Source organism: Syngnathus floridae, chromosome 19 (genome assembly GCF_059516105.1).
Source record: "Syngnathus floridae isolate MCC-2025c chromosome 19, RoL_Sflo_1.0, whole genome shotgun sequence".
NCBI classification, from domain to species: domain Eukaryota; kingdom Metazoa; phylum Chordata; class Actinopteri; order Syngnathiformes; family Syngnathidae; genus Syngnathus; species Syngnathus floridae.
The window spans coordinates 142,886-166,993 of NC_142431.1; the positions used below are offsets into that span (position 1 = coordinate 142,886).

The 24,108-nt window shown below is 52.4% G+C and overlaps 4 protein-coding genes across 13 annotated transcripts; 2 read left to right on the top strand and 2 right to left on the bottom strand.

The window, feature by feature from the left end:
- Window positions 1-1,286: 1,286 nt before the first annotated feature.
- akap7 (A-kinase anchoring protein 7) lies at window positions 1,287-7,724 on the bottom strand. Its single transcript, XM_088361942.1, has 9 exons — window positions 7,235-7,724; window positions 6,843-7,065; window positions 6,548-6,678; window positions 6,327-6,463; window positions 5,874-6,034; window positions 5,176-5,291; window positions 4,986-5,032; window positions 4,788-4,888; window positions 1,287-2,736 (listed from the first exon to the last, which is right to left on the bottom strand). The coding sequence occupies exons 1-9, from the start codon at window positions 7,340-7,342 to the stop codon at window positions 2,540-2,542; spliced, it is 1,221 nt and encodes a 406-aa protein (XP_088218068.1). The 5' UTR covers window positions 7,343-7,724; the 3' UTR covers window positions 1,287-2,539.
- A 662-nt stretch (window positions 7,725-8,386) lies between these two features.
- LOC148381256 (triadin-like) lies at window positions 8,387-24,013 on the bottom strand. Of its 8 annotated transcripts, none has more exons than XM_088362001.1 (8): window positions 23,408-24,013; window positions 15,547-15,704; window positions 10,290-10,411; window positions 9,945-10,098; window positions 9,222-9,263; window positions 9,075-9,134; window positions 8,784-8,936; window positions 8,387-8,555 (listed from the first exon to the last, which is right to left on the bottom strand). In XM_088362001.1, the coding sequence occupies exons 3-8, from the start codon at window positions 10,326-10,328 to the stop codon at window positions 8,533-8,535; spliced, it is 471 nt and encodes a 156-aa protein (XP_088218127.1). In that variant the 5' UTR covers window positions 10,329-10,411; window positions 15,547-15,704; window positions 23,408-24,013; the 3' UTR covers window positions 8,387-8,532. The 8 variants fall into 8 exon arrangements, with proteins under 8 accessions (XP_088218127.1, XP_088218129.1, XP_088218131.1 ...); XM_088362003.1 differs by lacking the exon at window positions 23,408-24,013 and adding an exon at window positions 22,180-22,291; XM_088362005.1 differs by lacking the exon at window positions 15,547-15,704.
- Window positions 11,025-18,080, top strand: nkain2 (sodium/potassium transporting ATPase interacting 2). 2 transcript variants are annotated; one of them, XM_088361966.1, is made up of 7 exons: window positions 11,038-12,050; window positions 13,889-14,026; window positions 14,122-14,202; window positions 14,746-14,946; window positions 15,278-15,338; window positions 15,995-16,076; window positions 16,794-18,080. In XM_088361966.1, exons 1-7 carry the CDS (start codon window positions 11,970-11,972, stop codon window positions 16,801-16,803), a joined length of 654 nt encoding a protein of 217 aa, XP_088218092.1. In that variant the 5' UTR covers window positions 11,038-11,969; the 3' UTR covers window positions 16,804-18,080. The 2 variants fall into 2 exon arrangements, with proteins under 2 accessions (XP_088218093.1, XP_088218092.1); XM_088361967.1 differs by lacking the exon at window positions 16,794-18,080 and having other exon boundaries at window positions 11,025-12,050; window positions 15,995-16,080.
- rnf217 (ring finger protein 217) lies at window positions 18,146-22,205 on the top strand. 2 transcript variants are annotated; one of them, XM_088361872.1, is made up of 7 exons: window positions 18,146-19,336; window positions 20,032-20,253; window positions 20,389-20,553; window positions 20,648-20,745; window positions 20,838-20,960; window positions 21,024-21,095; window positions 21,261-22,205. In XM_088361872.1, the coding sequence occupies exons 1-7, from the start codon at window positions 18,161-18,163 to the stop codon at window positions 21,544-21,546; spliced, it is 2,142 nt and encodes a 713-aa protein (XP_088217998.1). In that variant the 5' UTR covers window positions 18,146-18,160; the 3' UTR covers window positions 21,547-22,205. The 2 variants fall into 2 exon arrangements, with proteins under 2 accessions (XP_088217998.1, XP_088217999.1); XM_088361873.1 differs by having other exon boundaries at window positions 20,838-20,941; window positions 21,261-21,474.
- Window positions 24,014-24,108: the final 95 nt, after the last annotated feature.

A 24,108-nucleotide genomic window follows, 5' to 3' on the forward strand; every position in this document is an offset into this window, starting at 1 on the left:
GAAAAGAAATCACATGCTCAAGGAGCAGAGCTCAAACAAACGCAAGATTGTCGAGAAGAAACAACAAGGAGGCAGCAGTAGCAGCGGCGGTGGCGGCGGCGGCAGCGGCGGCGGCGGCGGCGGCAGCAGCGGTAGCAGCAGCACTTCTAAAATTGGACTTGAATGAGAAATAAACACGCTCAACATTGCAACAAATTGCTCTCAAACAATGCTCATACCTCAAGTCAAGTTTATTTATACAGCCCTAAATCACAAGCAGTCTCAAAGGGCTTCACATATACAAAACAAATTGACTATTATTCTCAAAGCATCCTCTGATCTTAAGCTCCCAAGAGAGCAAGGAAAATTTCAACAACAAAAAACCCTACTAGGGGAAAAATGAGAAACCTTGAGAAGGGACCACAGATGGAAGGATCCCCCTTTCAGGATCACCAGGCACATAAAATACATCATGTAAAAAAAAAAAAATCAAAAAAAATATTCGTGAATGAACATCGCGTCTTCACTCGAGAACTAACCAATGTGAGGACGTTCAACAACGTGCCAACTGGAGTCAAACCCCAAACCTTCTCAACTGCAGTCAGTCGTTTGCCCACAATCAATCACGTCCAAGTGGCTCGATCCCAGCGCGGGCGCGTTCAGACACACACGCTTCACCCAAAGTGCACCTCATCGCCATGGCAACGACAGATGAGGAAATGGTGCGCGTGCGTGCGTGCGTGCGTGCGACATGATGCGCTTACCCTTGCCTAACTGGATGACACTGACGTGATTTCATTTGTTGGCCACAAAAAGAGCAGAAAATGGGAAGAGTGCAGGAGGCATTGGAGCGAGGGATGAAGACGAGCAGGGGAAGAATGGGAACGATGGAGAAGGAGAGCGAGCGACAGAGGTGGAAGGAGGGAGGGAGGCTGCGAGACAAAGGGCCGCCGGACTGTCGAGGAGGGGCGGCGGAAGAGATGTAGACGAGGATAAACGGATGAGGAGACAAACAGGGATGGTCAAAATAGTGGAGCAGGGGCGGGAGGAAGGCATCACGAAAAGAGAAAAAAAAGAGAGGCGACAGAGGAAAAGAGAGAAAGAAAGGCGACAGAGGAAAAGAGAGAGAGAGAGAGAGAGAGAGAGAGAGAGAGAGAGAGAGAGAGAGAGAGAGAGAGCGAGAGAGAGCAGCGAGGAAAGGCAAGAGAGCAAAAAGCAAGGCATTACAGACATGGACTCATTGACTTGGCTTATTTTGTTTTGACAGCGAGCGCTTCCTTTTCCCAAAACACGAGCACACATCAGAGTTCCACACTTATCGTGTTCTTTTATTCTTCACGTGACACGACAAAACACGCACGCGTGCGCGCGGTTCCGTGTTGGAATAAAAAGGAACTAGACAAGGTCCCCGGAGAAGCACTTGATCAAATGATTGTATCACGCCCACAAACGCACACTGACTGATAAGAAGCGAAGTGGGCCAAGGGGGACGGTGGGGAGGGGGAGACACACGCTATAGGCGATTGGAAAGATGTTGACTGGAGTGACGACAGCATCGCCAAAAGACAAATGGTGGGTCCGTCACGTTCAACACGAGTCCGGCTTTGTCTCTGCTGCAGCGACACGGTGGGGAGCACTCGCAGGAAAGCAAACAAAAAAGACGAACGACTCAAGGCCACTTCCGACGATGTGCACACCATCAAAAATGAAAGGTGAAAAATTGTGCTAAGCCATCCAAAGCTTTGGGTCCTCCATTGGATCACTTTGCCGAGGTTTGAGGTCCACGCTTGCGCCCGAAGCGTTTGGTCGCCAGGCCGCTAGAGGGCGACGGCTCTCAGTCGGCAAATCTTCCGAAGCGTCTGTCAATCCGCGTCATTCTGTCTCCAAGTGACGAAAATGACGGTTTCCGGTGTGCAGAAATCAACCTCTGAACCATCTGTCATTAACATGGATTAAAACTTTTTTTAATGGAGTTTTACACCCCCCCAAAAAAATTAAGTGCGTTCAAAACAAGTGGGAGGGTTAAAAGTATGCAAAAATACCCCCCACACACACACACACACACGTTAGCACGATTAGTGTTTTCTGACATTTTGTTTTTGTGTGCGGATTGATTTGCCTGACTGTCTCACCGCTGCCTCCGCTGGGCACAAGCAGAAAACATTTCACGCTAGCTCACAGAGAGAGAGAGAGGTGTCCAAATTAAAATGCAACAACTACAAAACGCGTCGTGCTTTTGAATCCCACCGAGCGTTCGGTTTTGGTGAGTCAGCATTCGACAATTCTGATCCATCTCAAAAGTAGAGCATTAGCACATTAGTGTAGTAGCAATTAGCCAACAGGATCCTCGCCTTGTGACACTTTTGGGCCCGCTAGGAATAGCGAGCGACCAGAGTCCAGCTTGGAGAAGTGAGCGAAGGGCGAGCTGGCGCAATCAACCGGCCTTTAGCCAATTTACGCCGGGCTCGCCGTCAAGGTTACGGCCAAGCGGACGGGACATTTTGGCGCTTCGCGTCCTGCCTGCTCTCAGCGCTTCCGGTCGGCTCCGGGCCCGATCACATCACTCCCTGGCGTCCGTCGTCTTTGTCTCCGCACTCCTGTCGGCGTTTCCGGACGGGCGCCCTGCGTTGGGTTGGCCCCCGTTCTGGAGGGTTTCCCGTTTGTACTGCTGCACGGCGCGACTGACGGCATCTTCCACCAATCGCTTGCTGATGCGCAGAAGCTCTGCGTCGTCAGGCTCAGACCGGCGTCGACTGCCTAAAATGAAGAAGGAGTCGTTTTTAGGCACTTTTCCAAAAGCACGCCGCAACTACAAAATCACGTTACTATACTACCATTTTGGGGGGAGTTCACCAATTAGATGCTAGCTGAGCTCAAGTCTCACGAGATTCGCTGACGCCCTCGCGATGTTTGGGGTGGTGGAATGGGGGGCACGGTACAATTGGGGCACTTCTTAGTTGACTCACTTTGCACATCTAACACTACATTTGCAAGCCAGGCATCGTGCTAACGGGTCACACGCTAAACACATTGGCAATCCGGTGCTCCCGATGACCTCTAGTGTCACACTCGCAATTGCTCCGCACGCATGCACAAACGCTCGTTGTCCGCCCGCCCGCCCGCCGCAGACGCGCAAGGACGACGTGCAACCGCACACTTACTGATTTTCTCCTCCGTTTGCGAGAAAGGAAAGCAGCACAGCTGACCCATGGCGCTTCTGCTCCCAAGCCCCCACCCCCCCACCCCCCGGCCCTACAAAAACGTAAAAAAACGATTTGAAACAGTCTTGTGCATGTCACTAGTCCTCAATCCCAAAGTCGCCCCACGCTCCCTTTAGCAGGGAAAAAAAATGGAATAAAAAAAAAGGGGGGGGGGCAGGAGAGCGCAGTCCGACAGACGACGACAAAAAATGAACGAGTGGCTCCTCGCTTGCCTGCTCTCGCTCCACTTTGCACTGACACGCGGAGGAGGAGGAGGAGAGAGGACCAAGAGAGGGAGGGAGATAGCTTGTGTGTGTGTGTGTGTGTGGGGGGGGGGGGGGGGCAAGAGCACAGTATCTTTTCATGATTGTACACACGGGTGTGTGTCAGAAAGGGGGAGGGTGCTTATGTGTGTGACATGATGCAAAAGGATTCTTGTTTGTTGGTGAAAAGGGCGAGGAAAGGCAGCGGGATGTCTAGCAGGACGCTAGTGTGTCAATGTGTGTGAGGAGGAGGCGAGGGGGGAGTGCTTACAGGCACTGCCCCCTTGTCGTCACTGATTAATAGTTGCTGAATGGGCGGCCAGCAGCTGCGGCCCAACTGTGTTTTCTTTGGAGGATGGATGGCACCGTTTTGGCTCAGCGAGACAAAGCTTACAGTGCGGTTCACCCAGCTTCCTCATCTAATTCTTCCCATGCTACTACTACTTCTTCTCCGTGTTTTACGGCAGCCGAGATGGCACTACGTCGCCTCTCGCAGGTTGGCGACGGTACTACGACAAGCATCTGGTTCGGGGCCAGAGACTTGCCCGTGGACCGTCTGCCAGTTCTGTCCCATTTCTTAAATCGGGAGGCCCGAGATGGACACTTTCCTACGACGGAAACGGAAAAAATCACTCAAAGCCGGTTGGAGTGTGCACACTGAGCCGAGGATCCTCGGCTCGCCTCGGCTCTGCGGGATTAAATGAGGATTACAAACAAGGCGGAAGGTGACGGGCGCGCGTGCGCGCGCGCGCGTGTGTGTGTGTGTGTGTGTGCAAGGCTCGCACTCCTGCGCAGACACACCGGGGATGCTATTTGCGGCGCTTCAATGTTTTATTGACCCGAGCATCGGCGACGCCGCATGACACCTCTGGGCACGCACCTTGGACTCCATGAAGACACAAAGTGATTTATTTCATGGTCCCAAGTACTGCACACATCACTGTGGGGCAGGGCAGATAAGGGCCACTATCACGAGTTCTGTCGCCAACAGCCTTTCAATCATTAACGCACGCACAAACGCACAAAAGGTTTTCCACGCACGAGGCAGAATGAAAGGCAAATCATGAGAAATGCGCTCACGTGAAACATACCTATTTGTGGAGCATCACGTCACGAGCTGCTCTCGTCGTTACAAACTAACTTCAATTCAGCAAACTTCAATTTGCCCATTTCAGCCAGCGCTCTTACATAACAGCGGGGCCAATTTGCCCCTAGACTCAACTGCAATAAAAAGTCAACTTGTCTCCATGCAGACAGTTCCCCCTGGTGGCCGAAAATATCATTGCATCCGCCCTTCCCGTTGTGTGCGTGCGTGCGCGCGTGCGTGCGTGTCTCGCCTCCTGACCGAGTTGCAGTGACGTCTCAGTGTGGTAGTAGCCGTCCTGCTGCTTCTTCTTCAGCATGGAGCAAAGATCCAGACGCTCCACCGTCTGGTCGCCAAAAAACCTGCACAAGCAAACGCAACCTTCAGCTTGCTTTCAATAGAAGGCTCCAGTGGGCAAAGAGGTACATTTGAAGTCAAACGTCCCCTCCCCTCCCCTACCTGCGGGCATAGGCCGAGTAGAGGGACGGGTCCACGTGCTTGATGCCCTTCGGGAAGAAGACAACCGTGCTCATTTCATTCCAACCACGGGACGGGATAAATAGCTCCAAGCGAGCGCACACAAAATAGTTGCGCCTTGTCATGTGTTCAAAGCCTGAGGGAGGGGAAAGGTCAGGGCAAAACACAGTACCTGCGATCGGAGCTTGGGTGCTCTGGACAGCTTGAAAATGGTGAGGTGAGGTTGAAAGCCACGAGCCACGTCGCCTTCCGCCAGACCTCGCTCCTCCAAACGAGCGCGCAGCAACTCTGCAAGCAGCCGCGTCACTCGTGATCTCAGGTCCCGGATGCGCACGTGCGTCTGCCGGCGATTGTGCCAGCCAGCCAGCCAGCCAGCCAGCCAGCCTGCCGGCGGGCGGGCGGGCAGTTGCTTCACGCAATCACAGACTCCTTTTCTTTCACCAACATTCCTTCCCAAAAGCAAAATGCATCGCTCAGAGCATTTCACATCACACGCAGAAAGCTTTCACTTGAGTTACAGTCCACCTAGTCATGTGGAGAGAACTTTTCAAAAAGCTGCTGTCTTCCTGTGGCCTTACTGACATGATAGCCGACGACAAATAAATGCTAAGTGCTTCGCCTTCAAGCTCTGAGCTAAATGACGGCTTAATATTGCGAGTCAAAAGCACAACGTGGAGGGTGGGGTGGGGGTGGGGGTTGCGGGTGGTGGGGGTAATAAGTGCAAATATCTTTCATTTAATAAAAAGGTTAAAGCGGTACAAAGGTTTTGCTGCTGCTGCTGCTGCTGCTGCTGGTCCGCTTCGACGGTACGGCGAGTACAGCGTAGAAGAAAGATGGCGGACGAGAGGCGGTGCAAAGCGTGTCACTGACCTGCCAGGCTGCGCAGCACGCCAGTGTGCGGTCCCGGGCCCAGAGCGACAAACACCACGTCGTTTCGGAAGTGGGCCACGCCCGAGAAGGGCAGCACCAGTCGGGCCCCGCCCAGCAGCTCGGCCAACGACGGCTCCGCCTGGGCCAGCGTGGCCGCCGCCCTGACGGCAAAATTCATAGCGCTTTCACACGCTAATCCTCACTCTGCTGTGACATCACGGCCTAAAGTAGCGATTACTGGTCTCCTACTTAGTGCAGATTACACGGACGGCTCTGATCCCATCAAGAGGGCAAACGTTCGATTTATTGTCCGCTCATTTTTCAGGACGGCAATCTTGCATTGTATTTCCTCTTCAATCATTCAAACATCCGGTTGATCATTGTTGGATTTGGACGGAAAGCACCAGATAATGTTGCCACGCGAATCATCGCAATTGTAAAGCATGCGCTCACAGGTCCACTTGCTCCCGGTCGGCCAGATGGGTGACGAGAAGCGTGAGGTGGAGCGTGGGGATGGGGATCATGGCTTTGGCCAAGCGAGGCTCGCGCCGCAGCACCGCCTCTTGGACCTCGCTCACCGCCGAACCGATCTGCATCGTCAACGAGAAGCCAGCGTCCCGCTCGCACGTTTCATCACTTTTGGACAGAGTCCCGCGGCGCCCGCATTTGCTTACCTGCGCGTCGGTGATGGGGATGGAGACAAAATAGTTGGGTCGTTGGATCTGCTTCTTCTTCTTCTTGCTTTTCCCGGCACCTTGCTCGCCGTCTGCTCGCCGTCCCCTCTTCCTCGACTCTTGCTTGACGGCTGAGGAAAGAAAGAAAGAAAGAAAGAAAGAAAGAAAGAAAGAAAGAAAGAAAGAAAGAAAGAAAGAAAGAAAAGCAAGTCCCGCATTTGAAGCGAATGTAGGAAGCACCGTGTACGTGTCCCACGTTCGCCAAGCTGTCGGCTGCAGTTTGGAAACAACTTACCCGACTTGTTGGGGGCTTGGGTCCCCACGGGCTCCCGGCCTCGAGTCTCCTTCTCTGGTTTTGAACACCTCCCGAGACCAATCTGGCTTTGGGTAGCGGCATCCTCTTGATCAGATTTAGGATGAAAACCCTCCGGGTGGGAAACCACAGCCCGAGTGTCCTCGCTCCGGGAGATGCCGTCGGGTTCCATTTCGCTCATGCTGACCCGACGCAAACTTGAGGTCTGGAGACAGAGCCAACAAAATAGCGAGAAAGTATAGTAAAGTGACAACAAGGAGAGTCATAGGGTCTCACTGAAAAGAGAAATAATGACCCGGCCTGATTTGTTATTGAGATGTACTTCAATGTCATTGCATCTTTTAAAACTTCCAAATTAATTTTCAATAGCTTACCTGATGTGGTTTTATCGCCGTTGGGGCATTGCCAACTAAAGTTTTGTGGGCCAAAGAAATTCTTGAACAAAACGACTTGAGGCTCACCAGCAGACAACGCAGGTGCATGACAAAGTATCGCTAAAGTCAAATAGCGTTTAACAGACAACTAACATTGGGCTTAAGATACTATTGAAAGTGAAGGGAAAAAAAGAACTGACATATTTGGGAGTTGGGCGATCAATTGCACACCTGTCAACATGAATCAATCCGCCATGTTGGCTAAGCTTAAGACGAGCTAGCCGGCTGCAACGAGAATTTTACCAAATCAAACGCCAAATACACAAAGGTAACAACCTGTCGCTGGTTCTCGAGAGAGATATCTCCTCGCTAGCGATTAGAGTTCAATAAAACAAACCACAACGCTGTCACAAAGGGCACTTTTCGGTTGTTTTCACGTCGGCCGGAAAACACTTGTTTGTAGAGAAACGTAACTTCCGGTGGAAATGTTGCTTCAGAATAAAAGACGAACGACCTACGCGGAGCGCTCACGTCAGAATAAAAGCGAGATTCCTCGGTCCCGCTTTTTCTCTTGATGACAAACATGAACGGAATAGTTCAAATGAGTTTTAAAATAGCTTGTTGGGGGTCATTTGGTCTTTCCAGTCATTGTTAAAAGAACAACCGCAGACTCGTTACGAATCATAATTATGCGGAGTTTGTGCTTCTCAACAAAAAGGTTACAAAAACCTATTGAGCCATCTTCGAGGAGTGATTCTCATCCCTCAAGTGGTCAAGTACCAGCGCAGTGGGGCTCAGTTAATGCAGTTGGAAACATACCGTCGTACGTATTACGTATGCAGCGTCAGATTTCAAGTGCAGTTTCACAATGTGGCCAGCAGGTGGTAGTCATGCCTCGAGAGCACATGATCAATTCAGAGGACTTGGCTCATGTTTTGCAGTAGCAAAGAGTGTCGAGTCGAGCTTTTGATTGAATTCAGTAGCATCGGTGTAGAGCTTTCTGATCTAGTGGCTTGAACACAGCTTCCTCCTCATAACGTCATCCATGGAAATGAGCCGTTTCATGTCATCCGTCCATCTTCATCTTTTGTCGTCACCATGCATGGCGTGAAAGCCCTTGGGTGGTCAAGTACGACAAGGTCTAACAAGGCCTTTAGACTCAGCATTTTTATTCCCTCCAAGTCTTTCTGACAAACACAGCCACAAAGACTCATTGCGACCGACCATTTGGACTGTACGTCGTCCCTCCTCTTGTCCGCGTCATCCTTCAAAGGTGGCCCTTTTGGCTTTTCCATCCTTCAGAACTCTTCCGAGTGCAAAGCTGAAGGGCCCAACAGAAAAGAGCTGCTCAATTCGCACCTCCCATCAATGGCGGAACATACGTAGCGCTTCATGCCGCGCGCGCTTCAGCATGGACACGCGTAGCTAGCCAGCAAGGTCATTGCACGGATAGCAAGGTTGTAACGACGCAGAAAGCCAGACACCGTGCATTCAGCCACGTGGAAAAAGCACTTTCCGGTCTTAGCGTTAGCGTGACGCTCGCCCTTACGTGTGAAGGTTTTGGTTAACCGGTGAATACCTTCCGCCTCATCTTCGTCATCGGGCGCCACCAGACCGGCGGCAAACGTCCACATCAACTCCAGCCAGTCGGGGCTCTCGTCCTGCGGCGGTGGCGTGGCGGCGCTCGTCCTGATTGGCCGTCCTGCATCCGGGGAGGAAAGAAAAAGTCAAGGAAAGCATTTGCCAAGGGTGCGTCAAACCGCTAGATTTACTGTCGAATGGAGGTGCATGGCAAGAAAGCAGTGGTCCTCCCAATCAGTCATTCACTTTGTGCACTTACCTCTGTTGACCTTCAAACCTCGCCTGGTGACGCCCCCGGCGGCGGGAGGAGGCGGCAGACCTGACGGCAAAGAAACCAGCCCCAATGAGCTCAGAGGAAGCAAGCGGAGGCTCCAGATGCAAGCACCCAAGTTGTTGTTTTTTTTACCAGGAGAGAAACACACGGGGTCGTCACAGTATGACGTGTACTCTTTGCGGGATGGATGGATGGAGGGATAGATAGATGGATGGATGGATGGATGGATGGTTTGATTGGTGGATGGCAGGTGACGCACAGCATGAGGAGGCGTGAAGGGGTCGAGGAAGAGGAGGACAGGAGTTAAGAGAGCCAAATACGTGGAGGAGTCGCCGTCGTCGCCGCCGCCGCAGCACACAGAAAAGAGCAACGCATGGAAAAGAACGTGGCTTAGCCCAGATATTAAGCACGCCAAAATCAGAGCTCGGCCGACCTTTGACCTCCGTGTCTAACTTCTGTTTCAAGCGTCGCAGTAAACGTTTTATTCTTCTCATTGGCAACAATTTACTCTCTCTCTTTGATGATCCAAATTGAATAATAACGTTTTTGTTCAATTTGTTTTCAAAGCAAAAAGTGTCATTTGAGGACAAGAGAGCGTTTAAATAACACTGGCCCAAATCTTTTTTTTGTTGTTTTAAATGGAGTCATGGCTGTAAAAGTGCCCAAGTCCGTCGCTTTGCCACTGGCAGCACAAGCGCGCTGGCTCTTTTTTTTTTTGTGTGCGACTCAACCATGATGTCCACTTTTGAAGTTTGCTTCAAAAGGGTCTCGGAGGAAGCTGACTGACCATGGAGACAAACGGATGACATTTCCACTGCGCCGAGAAACAAAAGGAGGACGGACGGGGCTCGCTACCCGCCAGAGTCTTGTCATCCAGCAGATCAAAGACCAAGACGGCGACGGCCGCCCAGGTGATGACCAGCGCCGCCGCCAGCAGCCACCCCGCCGGCGAGCTGAAGGTCAGGACCAGGTCGTCCACGATGCTCTTGTGGCGGCCGCTCATCGGCACCTGTGGGACCCAGGAAGGCCAAAGCCCAAACATCATTCACGTGCAGTTTTCCACTTCATAAATGTTAAACCCCAAGTTCTATCGGCTACACTCTAACGACTCTTTGAAGGACACTGCAAATGAGTTCTGATAAGAATATCAAGGTGGGATCATTTTTGGAAAACGTTTTTTCTTTTCCCCTTGAACGGTACCTTGGACTTGGAGCTCGGTTGGCGTTCTGCGATAACCATCAGTCAACTCAAAGGCTTGGCCTGCCTGCTGCCGTTACCATAGAAACCAGCATCCAATCCGGAATAAAAAGATACCCCGGCAGCTACGAAAAAAGAAAGAGAGAAAATTGTTTCAAGACGGATTGCAACGGGCTCTAAAAATACACCACCACCTTGGTCCTTCTATGATTTAAATGTCGGCCCAACTGCGCCGGAGAAAGTGTCCGTGCGGTCCGAGGCGGTCGGCTTCACCTGTGGCCGGCGGACGCGGAGCGAGACGAGATGAGGCTACTTTTGAACTTTGGGTCCGTGTGGACACGCAACGCAGTACGTGGCCGGTAACCCGACCTGCCCGTCCGCCCGCCCGGGCTATAATTAGAAGGTGAGGCAGCTGCCCGCTTTAGAATGTAACATGTGGCGCACGGACAGGAGTCGGGGGCGCAATTTCAATAGACGATATGAAATCCATGAAGCTATTAAGCAGTCAACATCAAGCGCTGCTTAGCAGAAAAGCCACGTTAATGAAGCCAATGAGGAATTAGGACAAATTGATGAAGAGGGGGCTCCCTGCTGATGAGGAGGGGCGGGGCAAGGCCGGACTGCAGGGGCGGGACCGCAGGGGGGCAGGGGATCATCGTATGGCCGTTTGCAGGAGCAGCTGCGCAGCGAGCACGACCAAAAATCTCCTCTCCTCTCCTCTCCTCTCCTCTCCTCTCCTCCCCTCTCCTCCCCTCTCCTCTCCTCGCAGGGAACGAAAAGAGCGATACGTCTCATCAACGCATCGTTTTGCGCAAAGTCCACACAGGGATAGGACGAGGATACCTTTCAAAATAAGACTCACAGCAACACCACGGCGTCAAAACATCATATTGCCTCAGGCCGCCGCAAGTGTCTTATTTTGAAAGCCGGGCGGGAAGCGGCATTTCCCCCCCCCCGCGTGGCGTTTGTCTTGACAGATGGCGAGCGCAGCGCGAGTCGCACCTCACCGTGATCACGGCTGTGGTTTTCTCGCTCGGCTGCTCGGTCCATCTTACTCTCGCCATTGTCTGCACGGTCGCTCCATCGTGTGAAGGCGAGCCCACGAACCAAGACGTCGTTTCGGGGCTGATGCTTGCGTTCCAATAGCAGCTCGATGGAGAAGCGCCTGCGCCACTCAACGTGTCTTTTGGATTAAGCGCTCCGGCCCGGACGGAGCCGAGTCAGTGCGGCGGCGGCGGCGGCAGCGGCAGCGGCGGAGCGAAGGGCAAGATGACCGTGGCTACGAGACGCGGCAGCCGGAGGAGGCGGACGACAAGGGGCCGCCGCTGACGCTAAACATTTTGGGAGCGACCCTGTTTGCCCGCCCGCCCGCCCGTCCGCCTGCCAGCTTGCCTGCCAGCCAGCCAGCCAGCCAGCCAGCCTGCCTGCCTTTTTCCTCACGATGATACGGGACTTGCCTCTGGAAGCAAACTTTTATTCATTTTTGGATTCCCGCAAGCTTCCCACCCGTTTATTTTCCAAATGAGCAGAATGCCCTAAATCTCAACTTGCTTTGCCAGACCAGACTCCACCTCCGGCTCGGCTGCCGCGTGAACCGTTTTCCGAACTGAGCTCAAGGGTCCCGCTCCCCCACCCGCCCCTTGGAGGCCCAGCCCGACAGCTCCGAGGAAGGAGGACTTGCAGATGATCAGAAACGCCACGGGGTGCGCCATGGGGTGCTGCGGCGGCAGGTGTACCTTGGCCTTCATCTGTGGCATGCAGCTGGTAAGTGTTGTGATGACTATCGATCCCTCTCTCCCTCCCTCCATCCCCGGGCCGGCCGGATCAATGCGGAGACATAAAAGGCTTTTTTGAAATCTTGTCGAGAGGCGAGCAGCGGCCAGTCATTTGTCCCCGCATGCAGCCATGTGAGTGGGAGGTCACGTCCCGCATAATAGCTGCGTGCGGGAAATAAGATGCACAAATGGAAGGAAGAGGAAGGACACGGCGAAGTACAAATGAGATTTGAGGTGACGTTCGGTGACGGAAGGCAACCGCCATGGCCGGCCGGCCGGCTTTGCGTCCGTCTCCCGTCACCGTCTGCGTGGAGACTGGGAAGCGGTGCCAGAGGGTTTGGGTCATCATCTCATCCCTTTAAAGGGAAGACGAAGAAAGCACAGCACAGCCGACTCGCCATTTCGAGCACCGATGCCTTTCAACTCTTTGGGGGAAAAGCCGCAGCTCCCGGCCGAGCCAAAGCCAAAGGTCGCCGTCGTCCCAAATACGTGGGAACGGAACACCGTATCGTTGAAACGCACGGAAACCAAGCCAGCGCCGTGCTTGTTTCCAACATGGGCCGGCCGCCGCTTACTAAACGGGCCGCCGTAGGTGAAGTCGCAAGAGGGGTGCACGCTTATTTGTGTCTAACGCGGCGGAACTAATGCCGCGGCGCTGTCAACAACACATTTTGCTCCGTTAAGCCGGCTGAGAGCTCCATTAGCGTCTCTGCCGCTTGAAAAAGACGCCGCGGGCGTTAGCGAGCGTTTAACGCCCAAAAAGCTCCTGGTGGTGAAGAAGCCCCCCCCCCCCCCGGCGTGTGCGATCCTCTCAAACTAATTGAGCACAAATATGGATGGGGAAAAAAAGCTCTCTCCTCAGCTTGACAACGTCTTGGGGGAATAGCACCCGGGAGGTACGCTATGTACCGGAACCGATGGCCCGCCCATTAGGGTTAGGCTAATTGCTAAGATGGCCTAAGCGGAGCACACTCTGACCCAGCCTGACCAACTTTGCGTCCAGGGCGGCGCATCAAGCCAGATGATGGAAAGCCAATGAAGATAGAAAGTGGCAGAAATGGAAAAGAAGCAAAAGCACAAATCCGTTGCAATAGCAAGCCCGACGGCCCGTTCTGACATTTAAATGTCACGTTTGCGTCAAAGGAACCTTGGCGGGGGAATATTCATGGCTGGCGCTCGCCACATGTGAAAGGGATCCGTGGTGAGAGAAAGAGCACAGTTGAAGAGGGCACGAGTCCGGACTTTTTCCGTGGTGGCCCCATGAGCCGGTGCCAGCGAGCGTGCATGCGTGCGTGCGTGCCAGCTCGTCCCCGTACGACTCAAAAGACCTTCACCTGCAATCACTCTTTTGCGCCTGTGCCTTCCATACAAAGTGGACAGTCTTCAGTTTTGTTTCTTTTTGGGGTTAATGGTTGCAAAAAAACTGGCAAAGCAATCCATGATCAGTCTGAGAAACGTTTTGCAATGTGGCGCTTAGGCTCATGTATTGTGAATTGGCCTCCCACCTGGCCCCTTTGTTATGGGGGGGGGGGGGGGTCCTCCCAGGGGCTTCCGTCATGGCCGGGAGGCCCCTTTTGAGAGAAAAGGAACAACTGCGCCACGACTTCTTTGCATAATGACACGCAGCTCAAAAAGGCAAAGCCAGCTGAGCCCGCCCGCCCGCCACGCGTGTGAAAGAAAAAGGTCGACGCATCTCCTCACGTCCGCTTTGTCCTCGTCTGATGATGTGGCATTCATTTAGCGAGTTTGTTGTTCAGAGAGCGGACGGGTACAAAAGAAGGTGGGCCGGCGGCGACTCAACCACTTCGGCTCCCCCCCCCCCTGCAGGTCAGCGTCTTTGAGCGTCAGATGGTGGACTTCCTGGGCTACCAGTGGGCTCCCATCCTGACCAACTTCCTGCACATCATGGCCGTCATCCTGGGCTTGTTTGGCACCGTCCAGTTCCGGCCGCGCTACGTCACCGGGGTAGGTGGCGGCGGCATTGGAGACATTTTGCATTCATCTGGGACTAGGAAAGCACCCAACCCTAATCCTGCTGGCCTGCCGGCCTACCTCCACAGTACGCGACCTGGCTGCTCATCTGGATGACTTGGAATGTTTTCATCATCTGCTTCTACCTGGAGGTGGGCCAGCTGTCCAAGGTAACGCGTCCGCCATACGGGCCTCCTCTGGCGTAAGTAAGGGAAACCATGTCAATTTGAAGGCGCTTTCTTGTGGGCGGCCTTGGCCGTGTTTCCAATTCAGCCTGAGCCCGAATGAGTTGATTGCAATCGCAGATGATCTACTCGGGCAACTAATTAGGGCCAATCGGCTCTTCCGCAGAAGAAATCAGTTGCCATTGCGCTTGATTGCTGCTCAGGAATGAAGAGAGAGAGAGAGAGAGAGAGAGAGAGAGAGAGAGAGAGAGAGAGAGAGAGAGAGAGAGAGAGAGAGAGACAGAGAGAGAGAGACAGAGAGAGAGAGACAGAGAGAGACAGAGAGAGAGAGAGAGAGAGAAAAACCTGCAATGATTTTTCAGTCTGACTTATTGCGGGGATGGGGGGCCTATTCGCAATCAAGCATCTCGCAATCGTTCACGCATGGATATTTGGCTCGCATGGGTGACATGAATATGCGCTTGGTTTTCCGCGCACGGCGAAGAATGGAGGAAGAAAAGCGCCACTGCTTGCGGCTTTCTCTGGCAGGACTCCAACCTGGTGCTGACCTTCAACCTGTCCATGCACCGCTCCTGGTGGATGGAGAACGGGCCCGGGTGCAGGGTGACCCCCGTGGGCCCTCCTCCCTCTTGGGCGCCCGAAGACCACCGCTACATCTCCGTGTCCGGGTGCCTGCTGGACTTCCACTTGGTGGAAGTGGCCCACTCGTCGCTGCAGATGCTCCTGGCCGTGAGTACGAGCGCCGTCCGACCCGCCCCCTTCCTGCACATCGGCCCCAATTGGAAGCCTCCTCTTGGTTGCCATGGACACAAGCAGCCAATGAGTGGGCAGACCCCAGTGCAAGTCGCTGGGATTCTTGCATGTGTGGCGCCCTCCGGGGCATTTCTGCCGATGGAGCCACGTAAGCGTTCTCCCCCCCCTCCCTCCCTCCCTCCCTCGAGTGATCGGAGCTAACCAACCCGGTGTCACGTTCTGATCCACTTACGCAGCCCGTTCTTCTCGTTCTACGCTTCCTGCGCCCTCAAGGCCGTAATGTCTGTGGTCTTTGTGTCTCCCCCAGTTGGCGGGCTTCATCTACGCCTGCTACGTGGTCAAGCTCATCTCCGAGGAGGAGGACAGCTGTGAGTGCACGCGCAAACACACGCTTGCCCGACAATAATGGCGGCCAATTCAGGGAAACGGGCCTCGCCTCGGGTGAAGAAGCTAACGCTCGCCGACGTTCCGAGCTGCTGAGAAAGCTAATGAGTCCACCGCTAAGGCGTGCCACGCCGCGCCGCGCCGCGCTCGGCCACATTCTAATCAAGCCGTGAATGTCAGCAACGCGCTCACCTCAAGCTGCCGTCGGGGCGGGGACTGCCGTCGGGGCGGGGGCTGCCGTCGGGGCGGCGTGAGTCAGCGGGAAAAGGAAGGGCTCAGCTCAACGCCGTTGTCGGAATAACGCCACCGCCGATTAGCACTTGTCCTGCTGCCTTTCATAATGGGGCCACCTCAAGAATACATGAAAAGGATTAGCGGGCATCTCGGGGAACAAAGTGGAGAAAGTTAGACCAGGACAAAAAGTTGGTGAAAGGTGCTGGCAGTGAACTCAAGTGGCTCTTTGGAGCTGTCGCAAAAGACAAAACAATGAGCCCAAGTGAACAATTAGCCGTTGACCTGCCAAGGCCAGAGCCGCCCATTGTCATTCGGCGCCATGGCTTGTGGCGAGGCGTCTCGGGGAAAAGCTTGCCAATTCATGGACGCACGCGCCTCCTTTGCTTTGCTTTGCTCTGCTCCACAGTTGACTTTATCGGCGGATTCGACTCGTACGGCTACCAGGGGCCCCAGAAGACGTCCCACCTCCAACTCCAGCCCATGTACATGTAAGCGGGATCGCAAAGCGCTTCAGCAAATACACACAGGGCCTTACAAATCAAGTGAAATTGGCAATATGGTCCTACCGGAGGCACGTTAAAACAGCTCTTTGAGGCAAAAAGGCATTTTCCTCAATTGGCAAAGAACGGCGAGGTCCGCCTCTGCCATCCAAGGCTTCAGTCACCGTCGGGATGATGAGACCAAAAAGAAAGGAAATAAAGGCCACGCCGTAGCCCGGCCGAGGCCACGGCAGGCCTCGTAAATCAGCCGTCCACCGCCGCGCAATGGCTGCGACACGCTTCACACTTTGCCATGCGCGCGCACGCACGAGCACCATCAATATGCTATCATTGTTCTCCCAGCTGTTTGTCCTTTCACTTTGCTCTTTATTGGCTTCAGCCAGAGGGACCAATAAATTGTGTCCCAGAGAAAATGTCTCCCACCCTTTTCACACATGGCCCCCTCTGCAACACACACACACACACAGACAGACAGCAAAATCAATTGCTAATTTGATATGCTTGACCAAAAAGCAAATCGCTCATATATAGCATTAATTAGTAAATGATCCTGATTGAAGCGATCACTTTGTAAACAATGGGAACCAAAGTGATTTTTGTTGTTGCTATTGGTCTACTTCAACGCAGCCTGGGTCAGATTGACACAATGACAAGAGCACGCTGGTGTGTATAACAACGCAAATGTCTCCTCTTCTATGTTTCCAGGTCAAAATAAGACAAGGTGCTGCTGCTGCTGCCTTAGCACTTCTTCACTTGTTTTCAACGTTAGCTAACAGGGAAGACTGACACGCCCATTCCGTCCCATTCCATCCCCTCCCCTGGCTGACCACGAAACACTGTCCTCTGGTGGTGAGAGGCGGTAACGCGAAGGCACGGGAACAACCTGCTCCTTTCCGCTGCATTTTGAACCGTTTTCTTGTGTTAGCGGAACATCACTACCCTGTTGACATTTTGGAGGGAATTTTTCTAGTGCCTGACACACTTGCTGACACCAACTAAGGAATGTCAGACGTTTGTTTGTGGGGTTCTTTTTTAGTGACGTGTACAAAAATGTGAATCTTAATGTTTACAGTCCGAGGCCATGCGATGAGGAGGAGTCAGGCGAATGCTTTGCGTGCGTGTGTTCGGGCCTCTGCTGTCGAAAAACTCATTTGTCTTCCGCCAACAAGCGAAAAGCGGAGCGCCAAAGAACCCGAGACGGAAGCTTCCATCTGTGACCAAGAAATCTTCCAAAGGTCCGACAAATTAACGGTGACAATCACTAGCCCGTTTGACAGTTTCTGTTGGAAATATGCCGATGGCCTGTCTACTTTACACGGCTTCGGGGGTAGTATCAAATGTCAGGATGACCATACGGCCGGCCAGCCGGCCGTCTGAGTGTTGGCTGAGCGATGCAGAGCTATGGATTTTCTCTGATGGTACACTTTTACAACCATTAGCCAGAGCATCTAACTGATTTAACAACAACAACAACAACAACAACAACAACAAATGGCTCCAGAGGGGGACAAAAAAAGTTTGCCCGCCCGCCCCCCCACGACATATTATTCTTATCATCATTACGCCATCACGTAAATAAAGAAAGCAAAAACTGGATGCTAGCTGGACACTTTGGACTCTGGACCAAACGTCAGAGGCCTTTCTTGTTTACCATGTGACTCTTGTGTGGAGCCTTGAAAGACACTTTCCTTAAAGTCTTGTCCGCTGGGGACTTGACAACGTTGTGTGTGTTTGCATGAGGTGTCAACAAGCTGTTTGCATACTTACTGCAGTGGCCTCATGCCGCTCACGCGTTACTAGCTACTAGGCAACGAGGGAAAATGTCCTCGATGTGAACTTTGTTGTTTTTGATTTTTATCCCACTTCAGTGGGAAATGCCCACAGGGGTAAATAGTTAAAAAACGAAATTGTGACCTTGAACTTGTAATGTTTTTTAAAATCATGTGTTGTTGTTTTTTCTAGTTGACTAATAATGTATGACGTCGTGGACAAGTGGTCCTGTGCTTTATATTCTACATTTGAAGGAAAAAGGTTTCACTTCAATTTTTTTGGAGAACATCCACGATCTATCAATGCTCGGTGAAGCGAGGAAGGTGACGATTTCTGCGCCCTCCTACAGGCCGTTTTCGGTACTGCCCGTACGTATTCAAAGCGTGACGTCCGCCGTGCTGACGTCAACACGGAAGCGCCGGGCGCAGCGCTTTGTTTTGTTTTGTTTTGGTGCATTGTTAAGTTGGCACTTTGGAGGCTTTTCGCTATGCGGCGGCGGCGGCGGACTGTCGTCGCACGCTGCAAATGGGTCAAGACGGCCCGCCGGCCCGGTGATGGAAGATAACGGCCATATATCTTGCAAGTGGAAAATGCCCAAGTTCATCGGTGTTTTGGAAGGGGAAGGGAAGGTGAAATCGCCGCTGGGATGCGGTCAAGTGGAGGCGTCGCTTCGAAATTTGGACCGACGTCTCAGCAGGGGAAAGTTATTGCAGGACGAAAGAGGGCTCGTAGAACACGAACAAGGAGGACTCCAAGGAGGACTCCAAGGAGGACTCCAAGGAGGACTCCAAGGAGGACTCCAAGGAGGACTCCAAGGAGGACTCCAAGGAGGACTCGTCGAGCGGGATGCGGAGCACAACAACAACAACAACTGCAACGCTCTCGAGTTCCTGAGGGGCACTCTGCTGGCTTCGACGTCTGAGCGCGAGAGGAAGATCGCTCGAATGCAGGGCGCCGCCGCCCAGGGTGCGCACGGTGACAACGCCGTCACGAGAGAGTCGCGAGGCGACAAAAGCGACCAGCCGGCACATGCTGGAGTGCGAAACGAGCCTCCCTCGACAGAGTTAACCGCTTCGGACTTTGGAGGAGTTGAAAGCTCTTTTTTGGACATTAACTGTGACAAATGTGACACCGCTGTTACTAATGTGACTTTGGAGCCGACTTCGAGTGTCAGAGATCACGTTTATTGCGACGTCTACTGCATCGCCAACCAGCGCAACCTTGAAACTGTTACAACCGACGCGACTTCCGGGTCGTGTGATGCGCTCGTTTTATATACACCGGAGGACTTGGTGAACCCCGTGCGGGACTCAGCTCTTCTAAGCCGCCGCAGCCGTTCGTCGCAGCGGGCTGGTGCGGATGGCGTCGCCGAAGCGCAGCCCTGCCGGGTGTGCCTTGACGAAAAAGCCATCGCACCCTTGCCGTGTTGCCGGAAGCTGGTGTGTGACGAATGTTTGACACTGTACGTCACCTCCCAGGTGGGTACCAACACCATCGTGACTTTCGAGTCTTCGAGGGAGGTTTTCGTGGCATCGTTTGGCTGGCTGGCTGGCTGGCTGGCTGTTTGTCTCGAGATACGAACACATGTTTGAGATAGAGGCCACAAATGCGTTTCAACCGCCCGCCGCTAGGTGGCATCATTAATACCCAATGGGCCGGTTGTCAAAGCTCGCGCTCTCTCCCTGCGCTGTCACCGGCCGCCGTTCGATGGAAGCGCAAAGCAAACTTGCTGTACATTTCAGCCAGTCCGTCCGTCCGTCCACAGGGCAACAACACGTGTGTTCGTAGCTCATGAAGCACTGATAAACCAGTCTGACCAGTTTTGTATCTCGTGTTGTCCCGCCCAAAATCCACAACGAGTGAGTGTGAGCTCTAATAGCCAGCTTACGCTTTGCTTCCTGCTCATGTCAAATTGAACCCAATTACGTGTGACGCAACCAAATGCAGCATTTGAAGAGCCTGTGCCTTGTATGTGCTTGGGTGCATTTGGAGCAGAGCGTTGCGATAATGACGAGCATTCGCCGTGAACGTGTGATTGCGCCCCCCTCCCTCCGCCAGCCTTCCATTTGCGCAGCAACACTTAGTGGCATTACGTCGTGAATTATTGAGCGCTTCCAATTGCAAAATGGACAATGTTTTCGACAAGAGAAATGGCACAGCCTTTTGCGCGCAGGTCCAATTAGGCAAGGCGCACGTGCGCTGTCCCATTTCCGAGTGCAGCGGGATGCTGGAGACGGCGGCGGTGGTCTCGCACCTGTCCGGCGAGGACCTGCTCAGGTACCGCTACTTCCTGGAGCTGAGTCAGCTGGACGCCGGGACCAAGCCCTGCCCCCGCTGCAGACACTTCACGTCGCTCGGCCGCCCCGGCCCCGTGCGCTCCGAGCTCAAGTACAAGGTCGATGTTATTATGTTGACCGAGAGAAGCTGAGCATCTTTTGCACACACAAGGCCATCTTACAAAATATGGAGCACCGCTACATTTTCAACAGACATTGAAATGTTTGGGGTTTTTTTTTGAATGGTGGCACAGGTCCAGTGCGGCAGCTGCCAGTTTGTGTGGTGCTTCAAGTGCCACGCGCCCTGGCACCAAGGCATCAAGTGCCGTGACTACCGCAAGGGTGACAAGCAGCTCAAGAGCTGGGCCTGCGTCATTGAGCGCGGGCAACGCAATGCGCAAAAGTGCCCCAAGTGCAAGGTACGCCACCAGCGCTCAAGCCCTGTTTTGCAAAACTGTTGCAGACCCTTGCCATACGCAAAGTAAAACAATTCAACTGTGTGTGCACGCGCAGATCCACATCCAGCGCACGGAAGGATGTGACCACATGGTCTGCACGCAGTGCAACACCAACTTTTGTTACCGCTGTGGCGAGCGATACCGGCAACTCAGGTAACGTGAAAAAAACATGCACAACAATATCAATCAATCAATCAATCAATCAATATGGAAAATAACCTGTCCTGTCCCCTCCATTGACGTAGGTATTTTGGGGATCACACGTCCAACCTCAGCGTGTTTGGCTGCAAGTATCGCTACCTGCCGGACAAGCCGCATCTCAGACGCTTGATCCGAGGATCCGTCTGCGGTGAGTCCCAAAAAATGAGGTGGGATTTTTTTTTTCTTCTTCTTTCACGCAAGGGGGAAAAACTTTGCTGTGCTTTCTTCAGGCGCAAAGGTGCTGTTGGCCCCGGTGGTTCTCTTACTGGTGCTGGTCGTGGCGGCCGTGGCGCTCGTCATAGGTAACAAGATTGACATTTTCAGCGCTCAAAACATTCTTGTTTTTGCTCTCAAAATGAGACGTTCTTCTCGTGACGATGACTTAGCAGGACAAAATGGACAGCTCCGCTGTCATTTCAGCATGTCCGCTTTGCCGCATTCCGAACAGTTGTTGCCTTGTGCCGCAGGCGTGCTGGGCTACCCGTTCTACTACGTGTGCAAAAGGAGGAAGAAGCGGCACTCTCTGGGCTCCTGGCGTCTTTGACACCCAAGGTCGCGAGACCTGCTCAGGGACCGCGTGCGGGAGACGTCCCCACCCCCGGCCGGCGTTGTCCAATTGCCGCACGAGGCTTAGGCGGGTGGGGTGGGGTGGGGTGGGGTGGGGTGCATCGCCGGGGCGCCGGCCGACGCACCCGACCATCGTGTCTTGAAGCGACACTCCCCTTCTCCCATTGGGTGTTTTTCAAGCTGTAGTACTTGAAGCTGTTTAATGCCACTTCAAGTGAACATGATGCACAAAGCTTTGCTTTAGCTTAATGCTAACAAACATAGCAAAAGCCCATCGACAGGCTAACAGACAGCATCGAAGCAGTCAAGCAACAGCTATTTGAACACAAAACAGTAGGACAACGCAGACGTCACATATCAAGTAGTCTCAGGCATAACTCACAAAGCGCACCTTTCAACCACAATGGTGCTTCCTTCTTTACAAAACAGCACAGCACAGCACAGCACAGCACTGCAGTGCGCCCAACCAAACTGGGCCCAGCTCGCTCGCTCGCTCGCTCGCTCAAAATCCCGCCGGCCACATTACACGGCCTTCTGCCAAAGACGCGTTCACGCTCATCCGGCCGCATGACTGGCGGAACAGCTTGCTTCACGACCAACTGACGAGGTTATATTTAGACACAAATACAGGTGCGCGAGCGAGGTGCGAAGCCGTGCACGCCGTCGGCGACGACACGCCCGACGCTTGCCCTGTAATTGTCCTCGGCAAACAGGAAGCGACTACAAAATGACCCTTCAAACCTGCCCGCAAGTGACAGCCTCGCAATGCTATGGAGAAAATAAAGTTACAATCAAAGTTGGACAAGAAAAGATTGTTACCGGAGTAAAATTGAAGTCAAGTTGAATGTTGGTGCCTTATCGCTACGGATGAAGTCATGGAAACGATTCCGGAATCAAATTTTCTGCGAACGAGATTACGGTGACTGGACTGCACCACAACTATGTTTTCAGTGAACGTGAGCGAACGGCTCACTTCCTGAAGTTATTTGATCTTTTTTCACTTCACCGACATGCAATGACGTAACTCATCCAACACCGTAGGGGTCGGCAATGCGCATCGAAGCTGGTGCCACCTCGCCGTGAAACAAAACGAAGAAGGAGAAAATGATGTAACTTCCTGTTCACAAACGAGTCAGCCAAGTGCATTTCCTGTTCACCAACCGTACCGAATGGAGCGTCCGAGTGACGTCACAGACCAAACAGCCAATCAGGAGGTGGGGGTGAGGGCGGGTGTGGCACTTTCACTTAAGCTTTTTCCCTAATGAAGTGGCCTGTTTTTAGGTACACTTCATGGACACTTCACTAGGTACACCACACGAGGTAAAAAAATATATAAATAATTTGTAGCGAGCGATTCAGTGAACGATTCTTTTGAACGAAGTGGAATGAATGCATATCACTACTGCCTACCCGCAATTAAAGGGTACCTTTAGTCATTAGCAATTTTAACATTTTTCTATTCTACGAATATGGCTTAATCAAATGCCTGAAGTTTATTTTTTAAAAAAAGCAACTCGCGTAGGAAATAAATGGCTTTTAGTAAGTGTGACATGGAAATACCGGGAGCATCCATGTTGCTTAGTTTGTGGCCCGGATCAGGCAGCTGCGTGACGTCAGCAAGTTGATAGCATTTTAATCACTTCACTGGTTTCTTTTATAGCAAACAAATTGTTTTAGGTTCTTTACCTGACATGTTTCGGCGGTTTCTTCCGCCGCTGAAACATGTCAGGTAAAGAACCTAAAACAATTTGTTTGCTATAAAAGAAACCAGTGAAGTGATTAAAACAAGGAAAACCAAGAACTCAGTACAATTAATTGATAGCATTTTGGCTGGCTCCAATCTCGTCCCCAGCGTTTAGGAATTTAAATTTGTAAAATAAAAACATTATATAGAAAGTTGCTTATAATTTCACTCTGTTTCTGAAACAGAACACCAGTTTAGATTTATTTTATAACAATCTTATGAGAAGCAAAAAAGGCGATATTTAACTCATACCATTAATGTCATGATAGTCGAGAAAATATCATCGCTAGCTCCAACACTTACTTGTTTGACAGTTGATCCGGTGCGGGTCCGCGGAGATATAATTCATGCCGTCAGTGTAGGCCATTTCCAGAGATGGACGGTGGGCAACATACTCCTCAGGTTTGTCTTTTGATGCGATACACCTCAGGCCGTCCATTTTCCCCACAAGTAGCTCATGTTCTTGGCAGCGTGAACACTCTTCATCGTTTTTTGCTGCACACAGTTTCCACATTTGCACCGAGCGGCAGACGACATTTTGGATCTCCCATCACGCACTTGGTAGAAAATCTCGTCCTCCGAGCTGTCACTAGAGTAATTATCTTCATCACTTAGTGATCATGAAGAATATGTTGCCTTATCTGGCACGTACATATATCCTCTAGCCCCAATCTCTTCCTCACTTGACGACATAATGCTTTTTAACAAGTCGAGTTTCAGCATTGACGAGCAGTGCACATGTAGGCCTGATTGGGGCGGAATCAATTTGGTGCAGTCATATCCGGGGCGCCATATTTCTTCCCCGGGCAGCAAAAGTGCCGGTCAAACGGCAATGTTTCAAGCTATCTATCTCTTGTCCCTAAGAGGTGCTGTGTTCTTTCTTTTTTGATATTGTACATTTACTTTATACTAAATCAGCGCTTGCGTTATACAGGTTGACCAAAGGTACCCTTTAAGTTTGCGAAACTCGTTGCAGCTCTGCGGTCACATGACCGAGTGGTCCA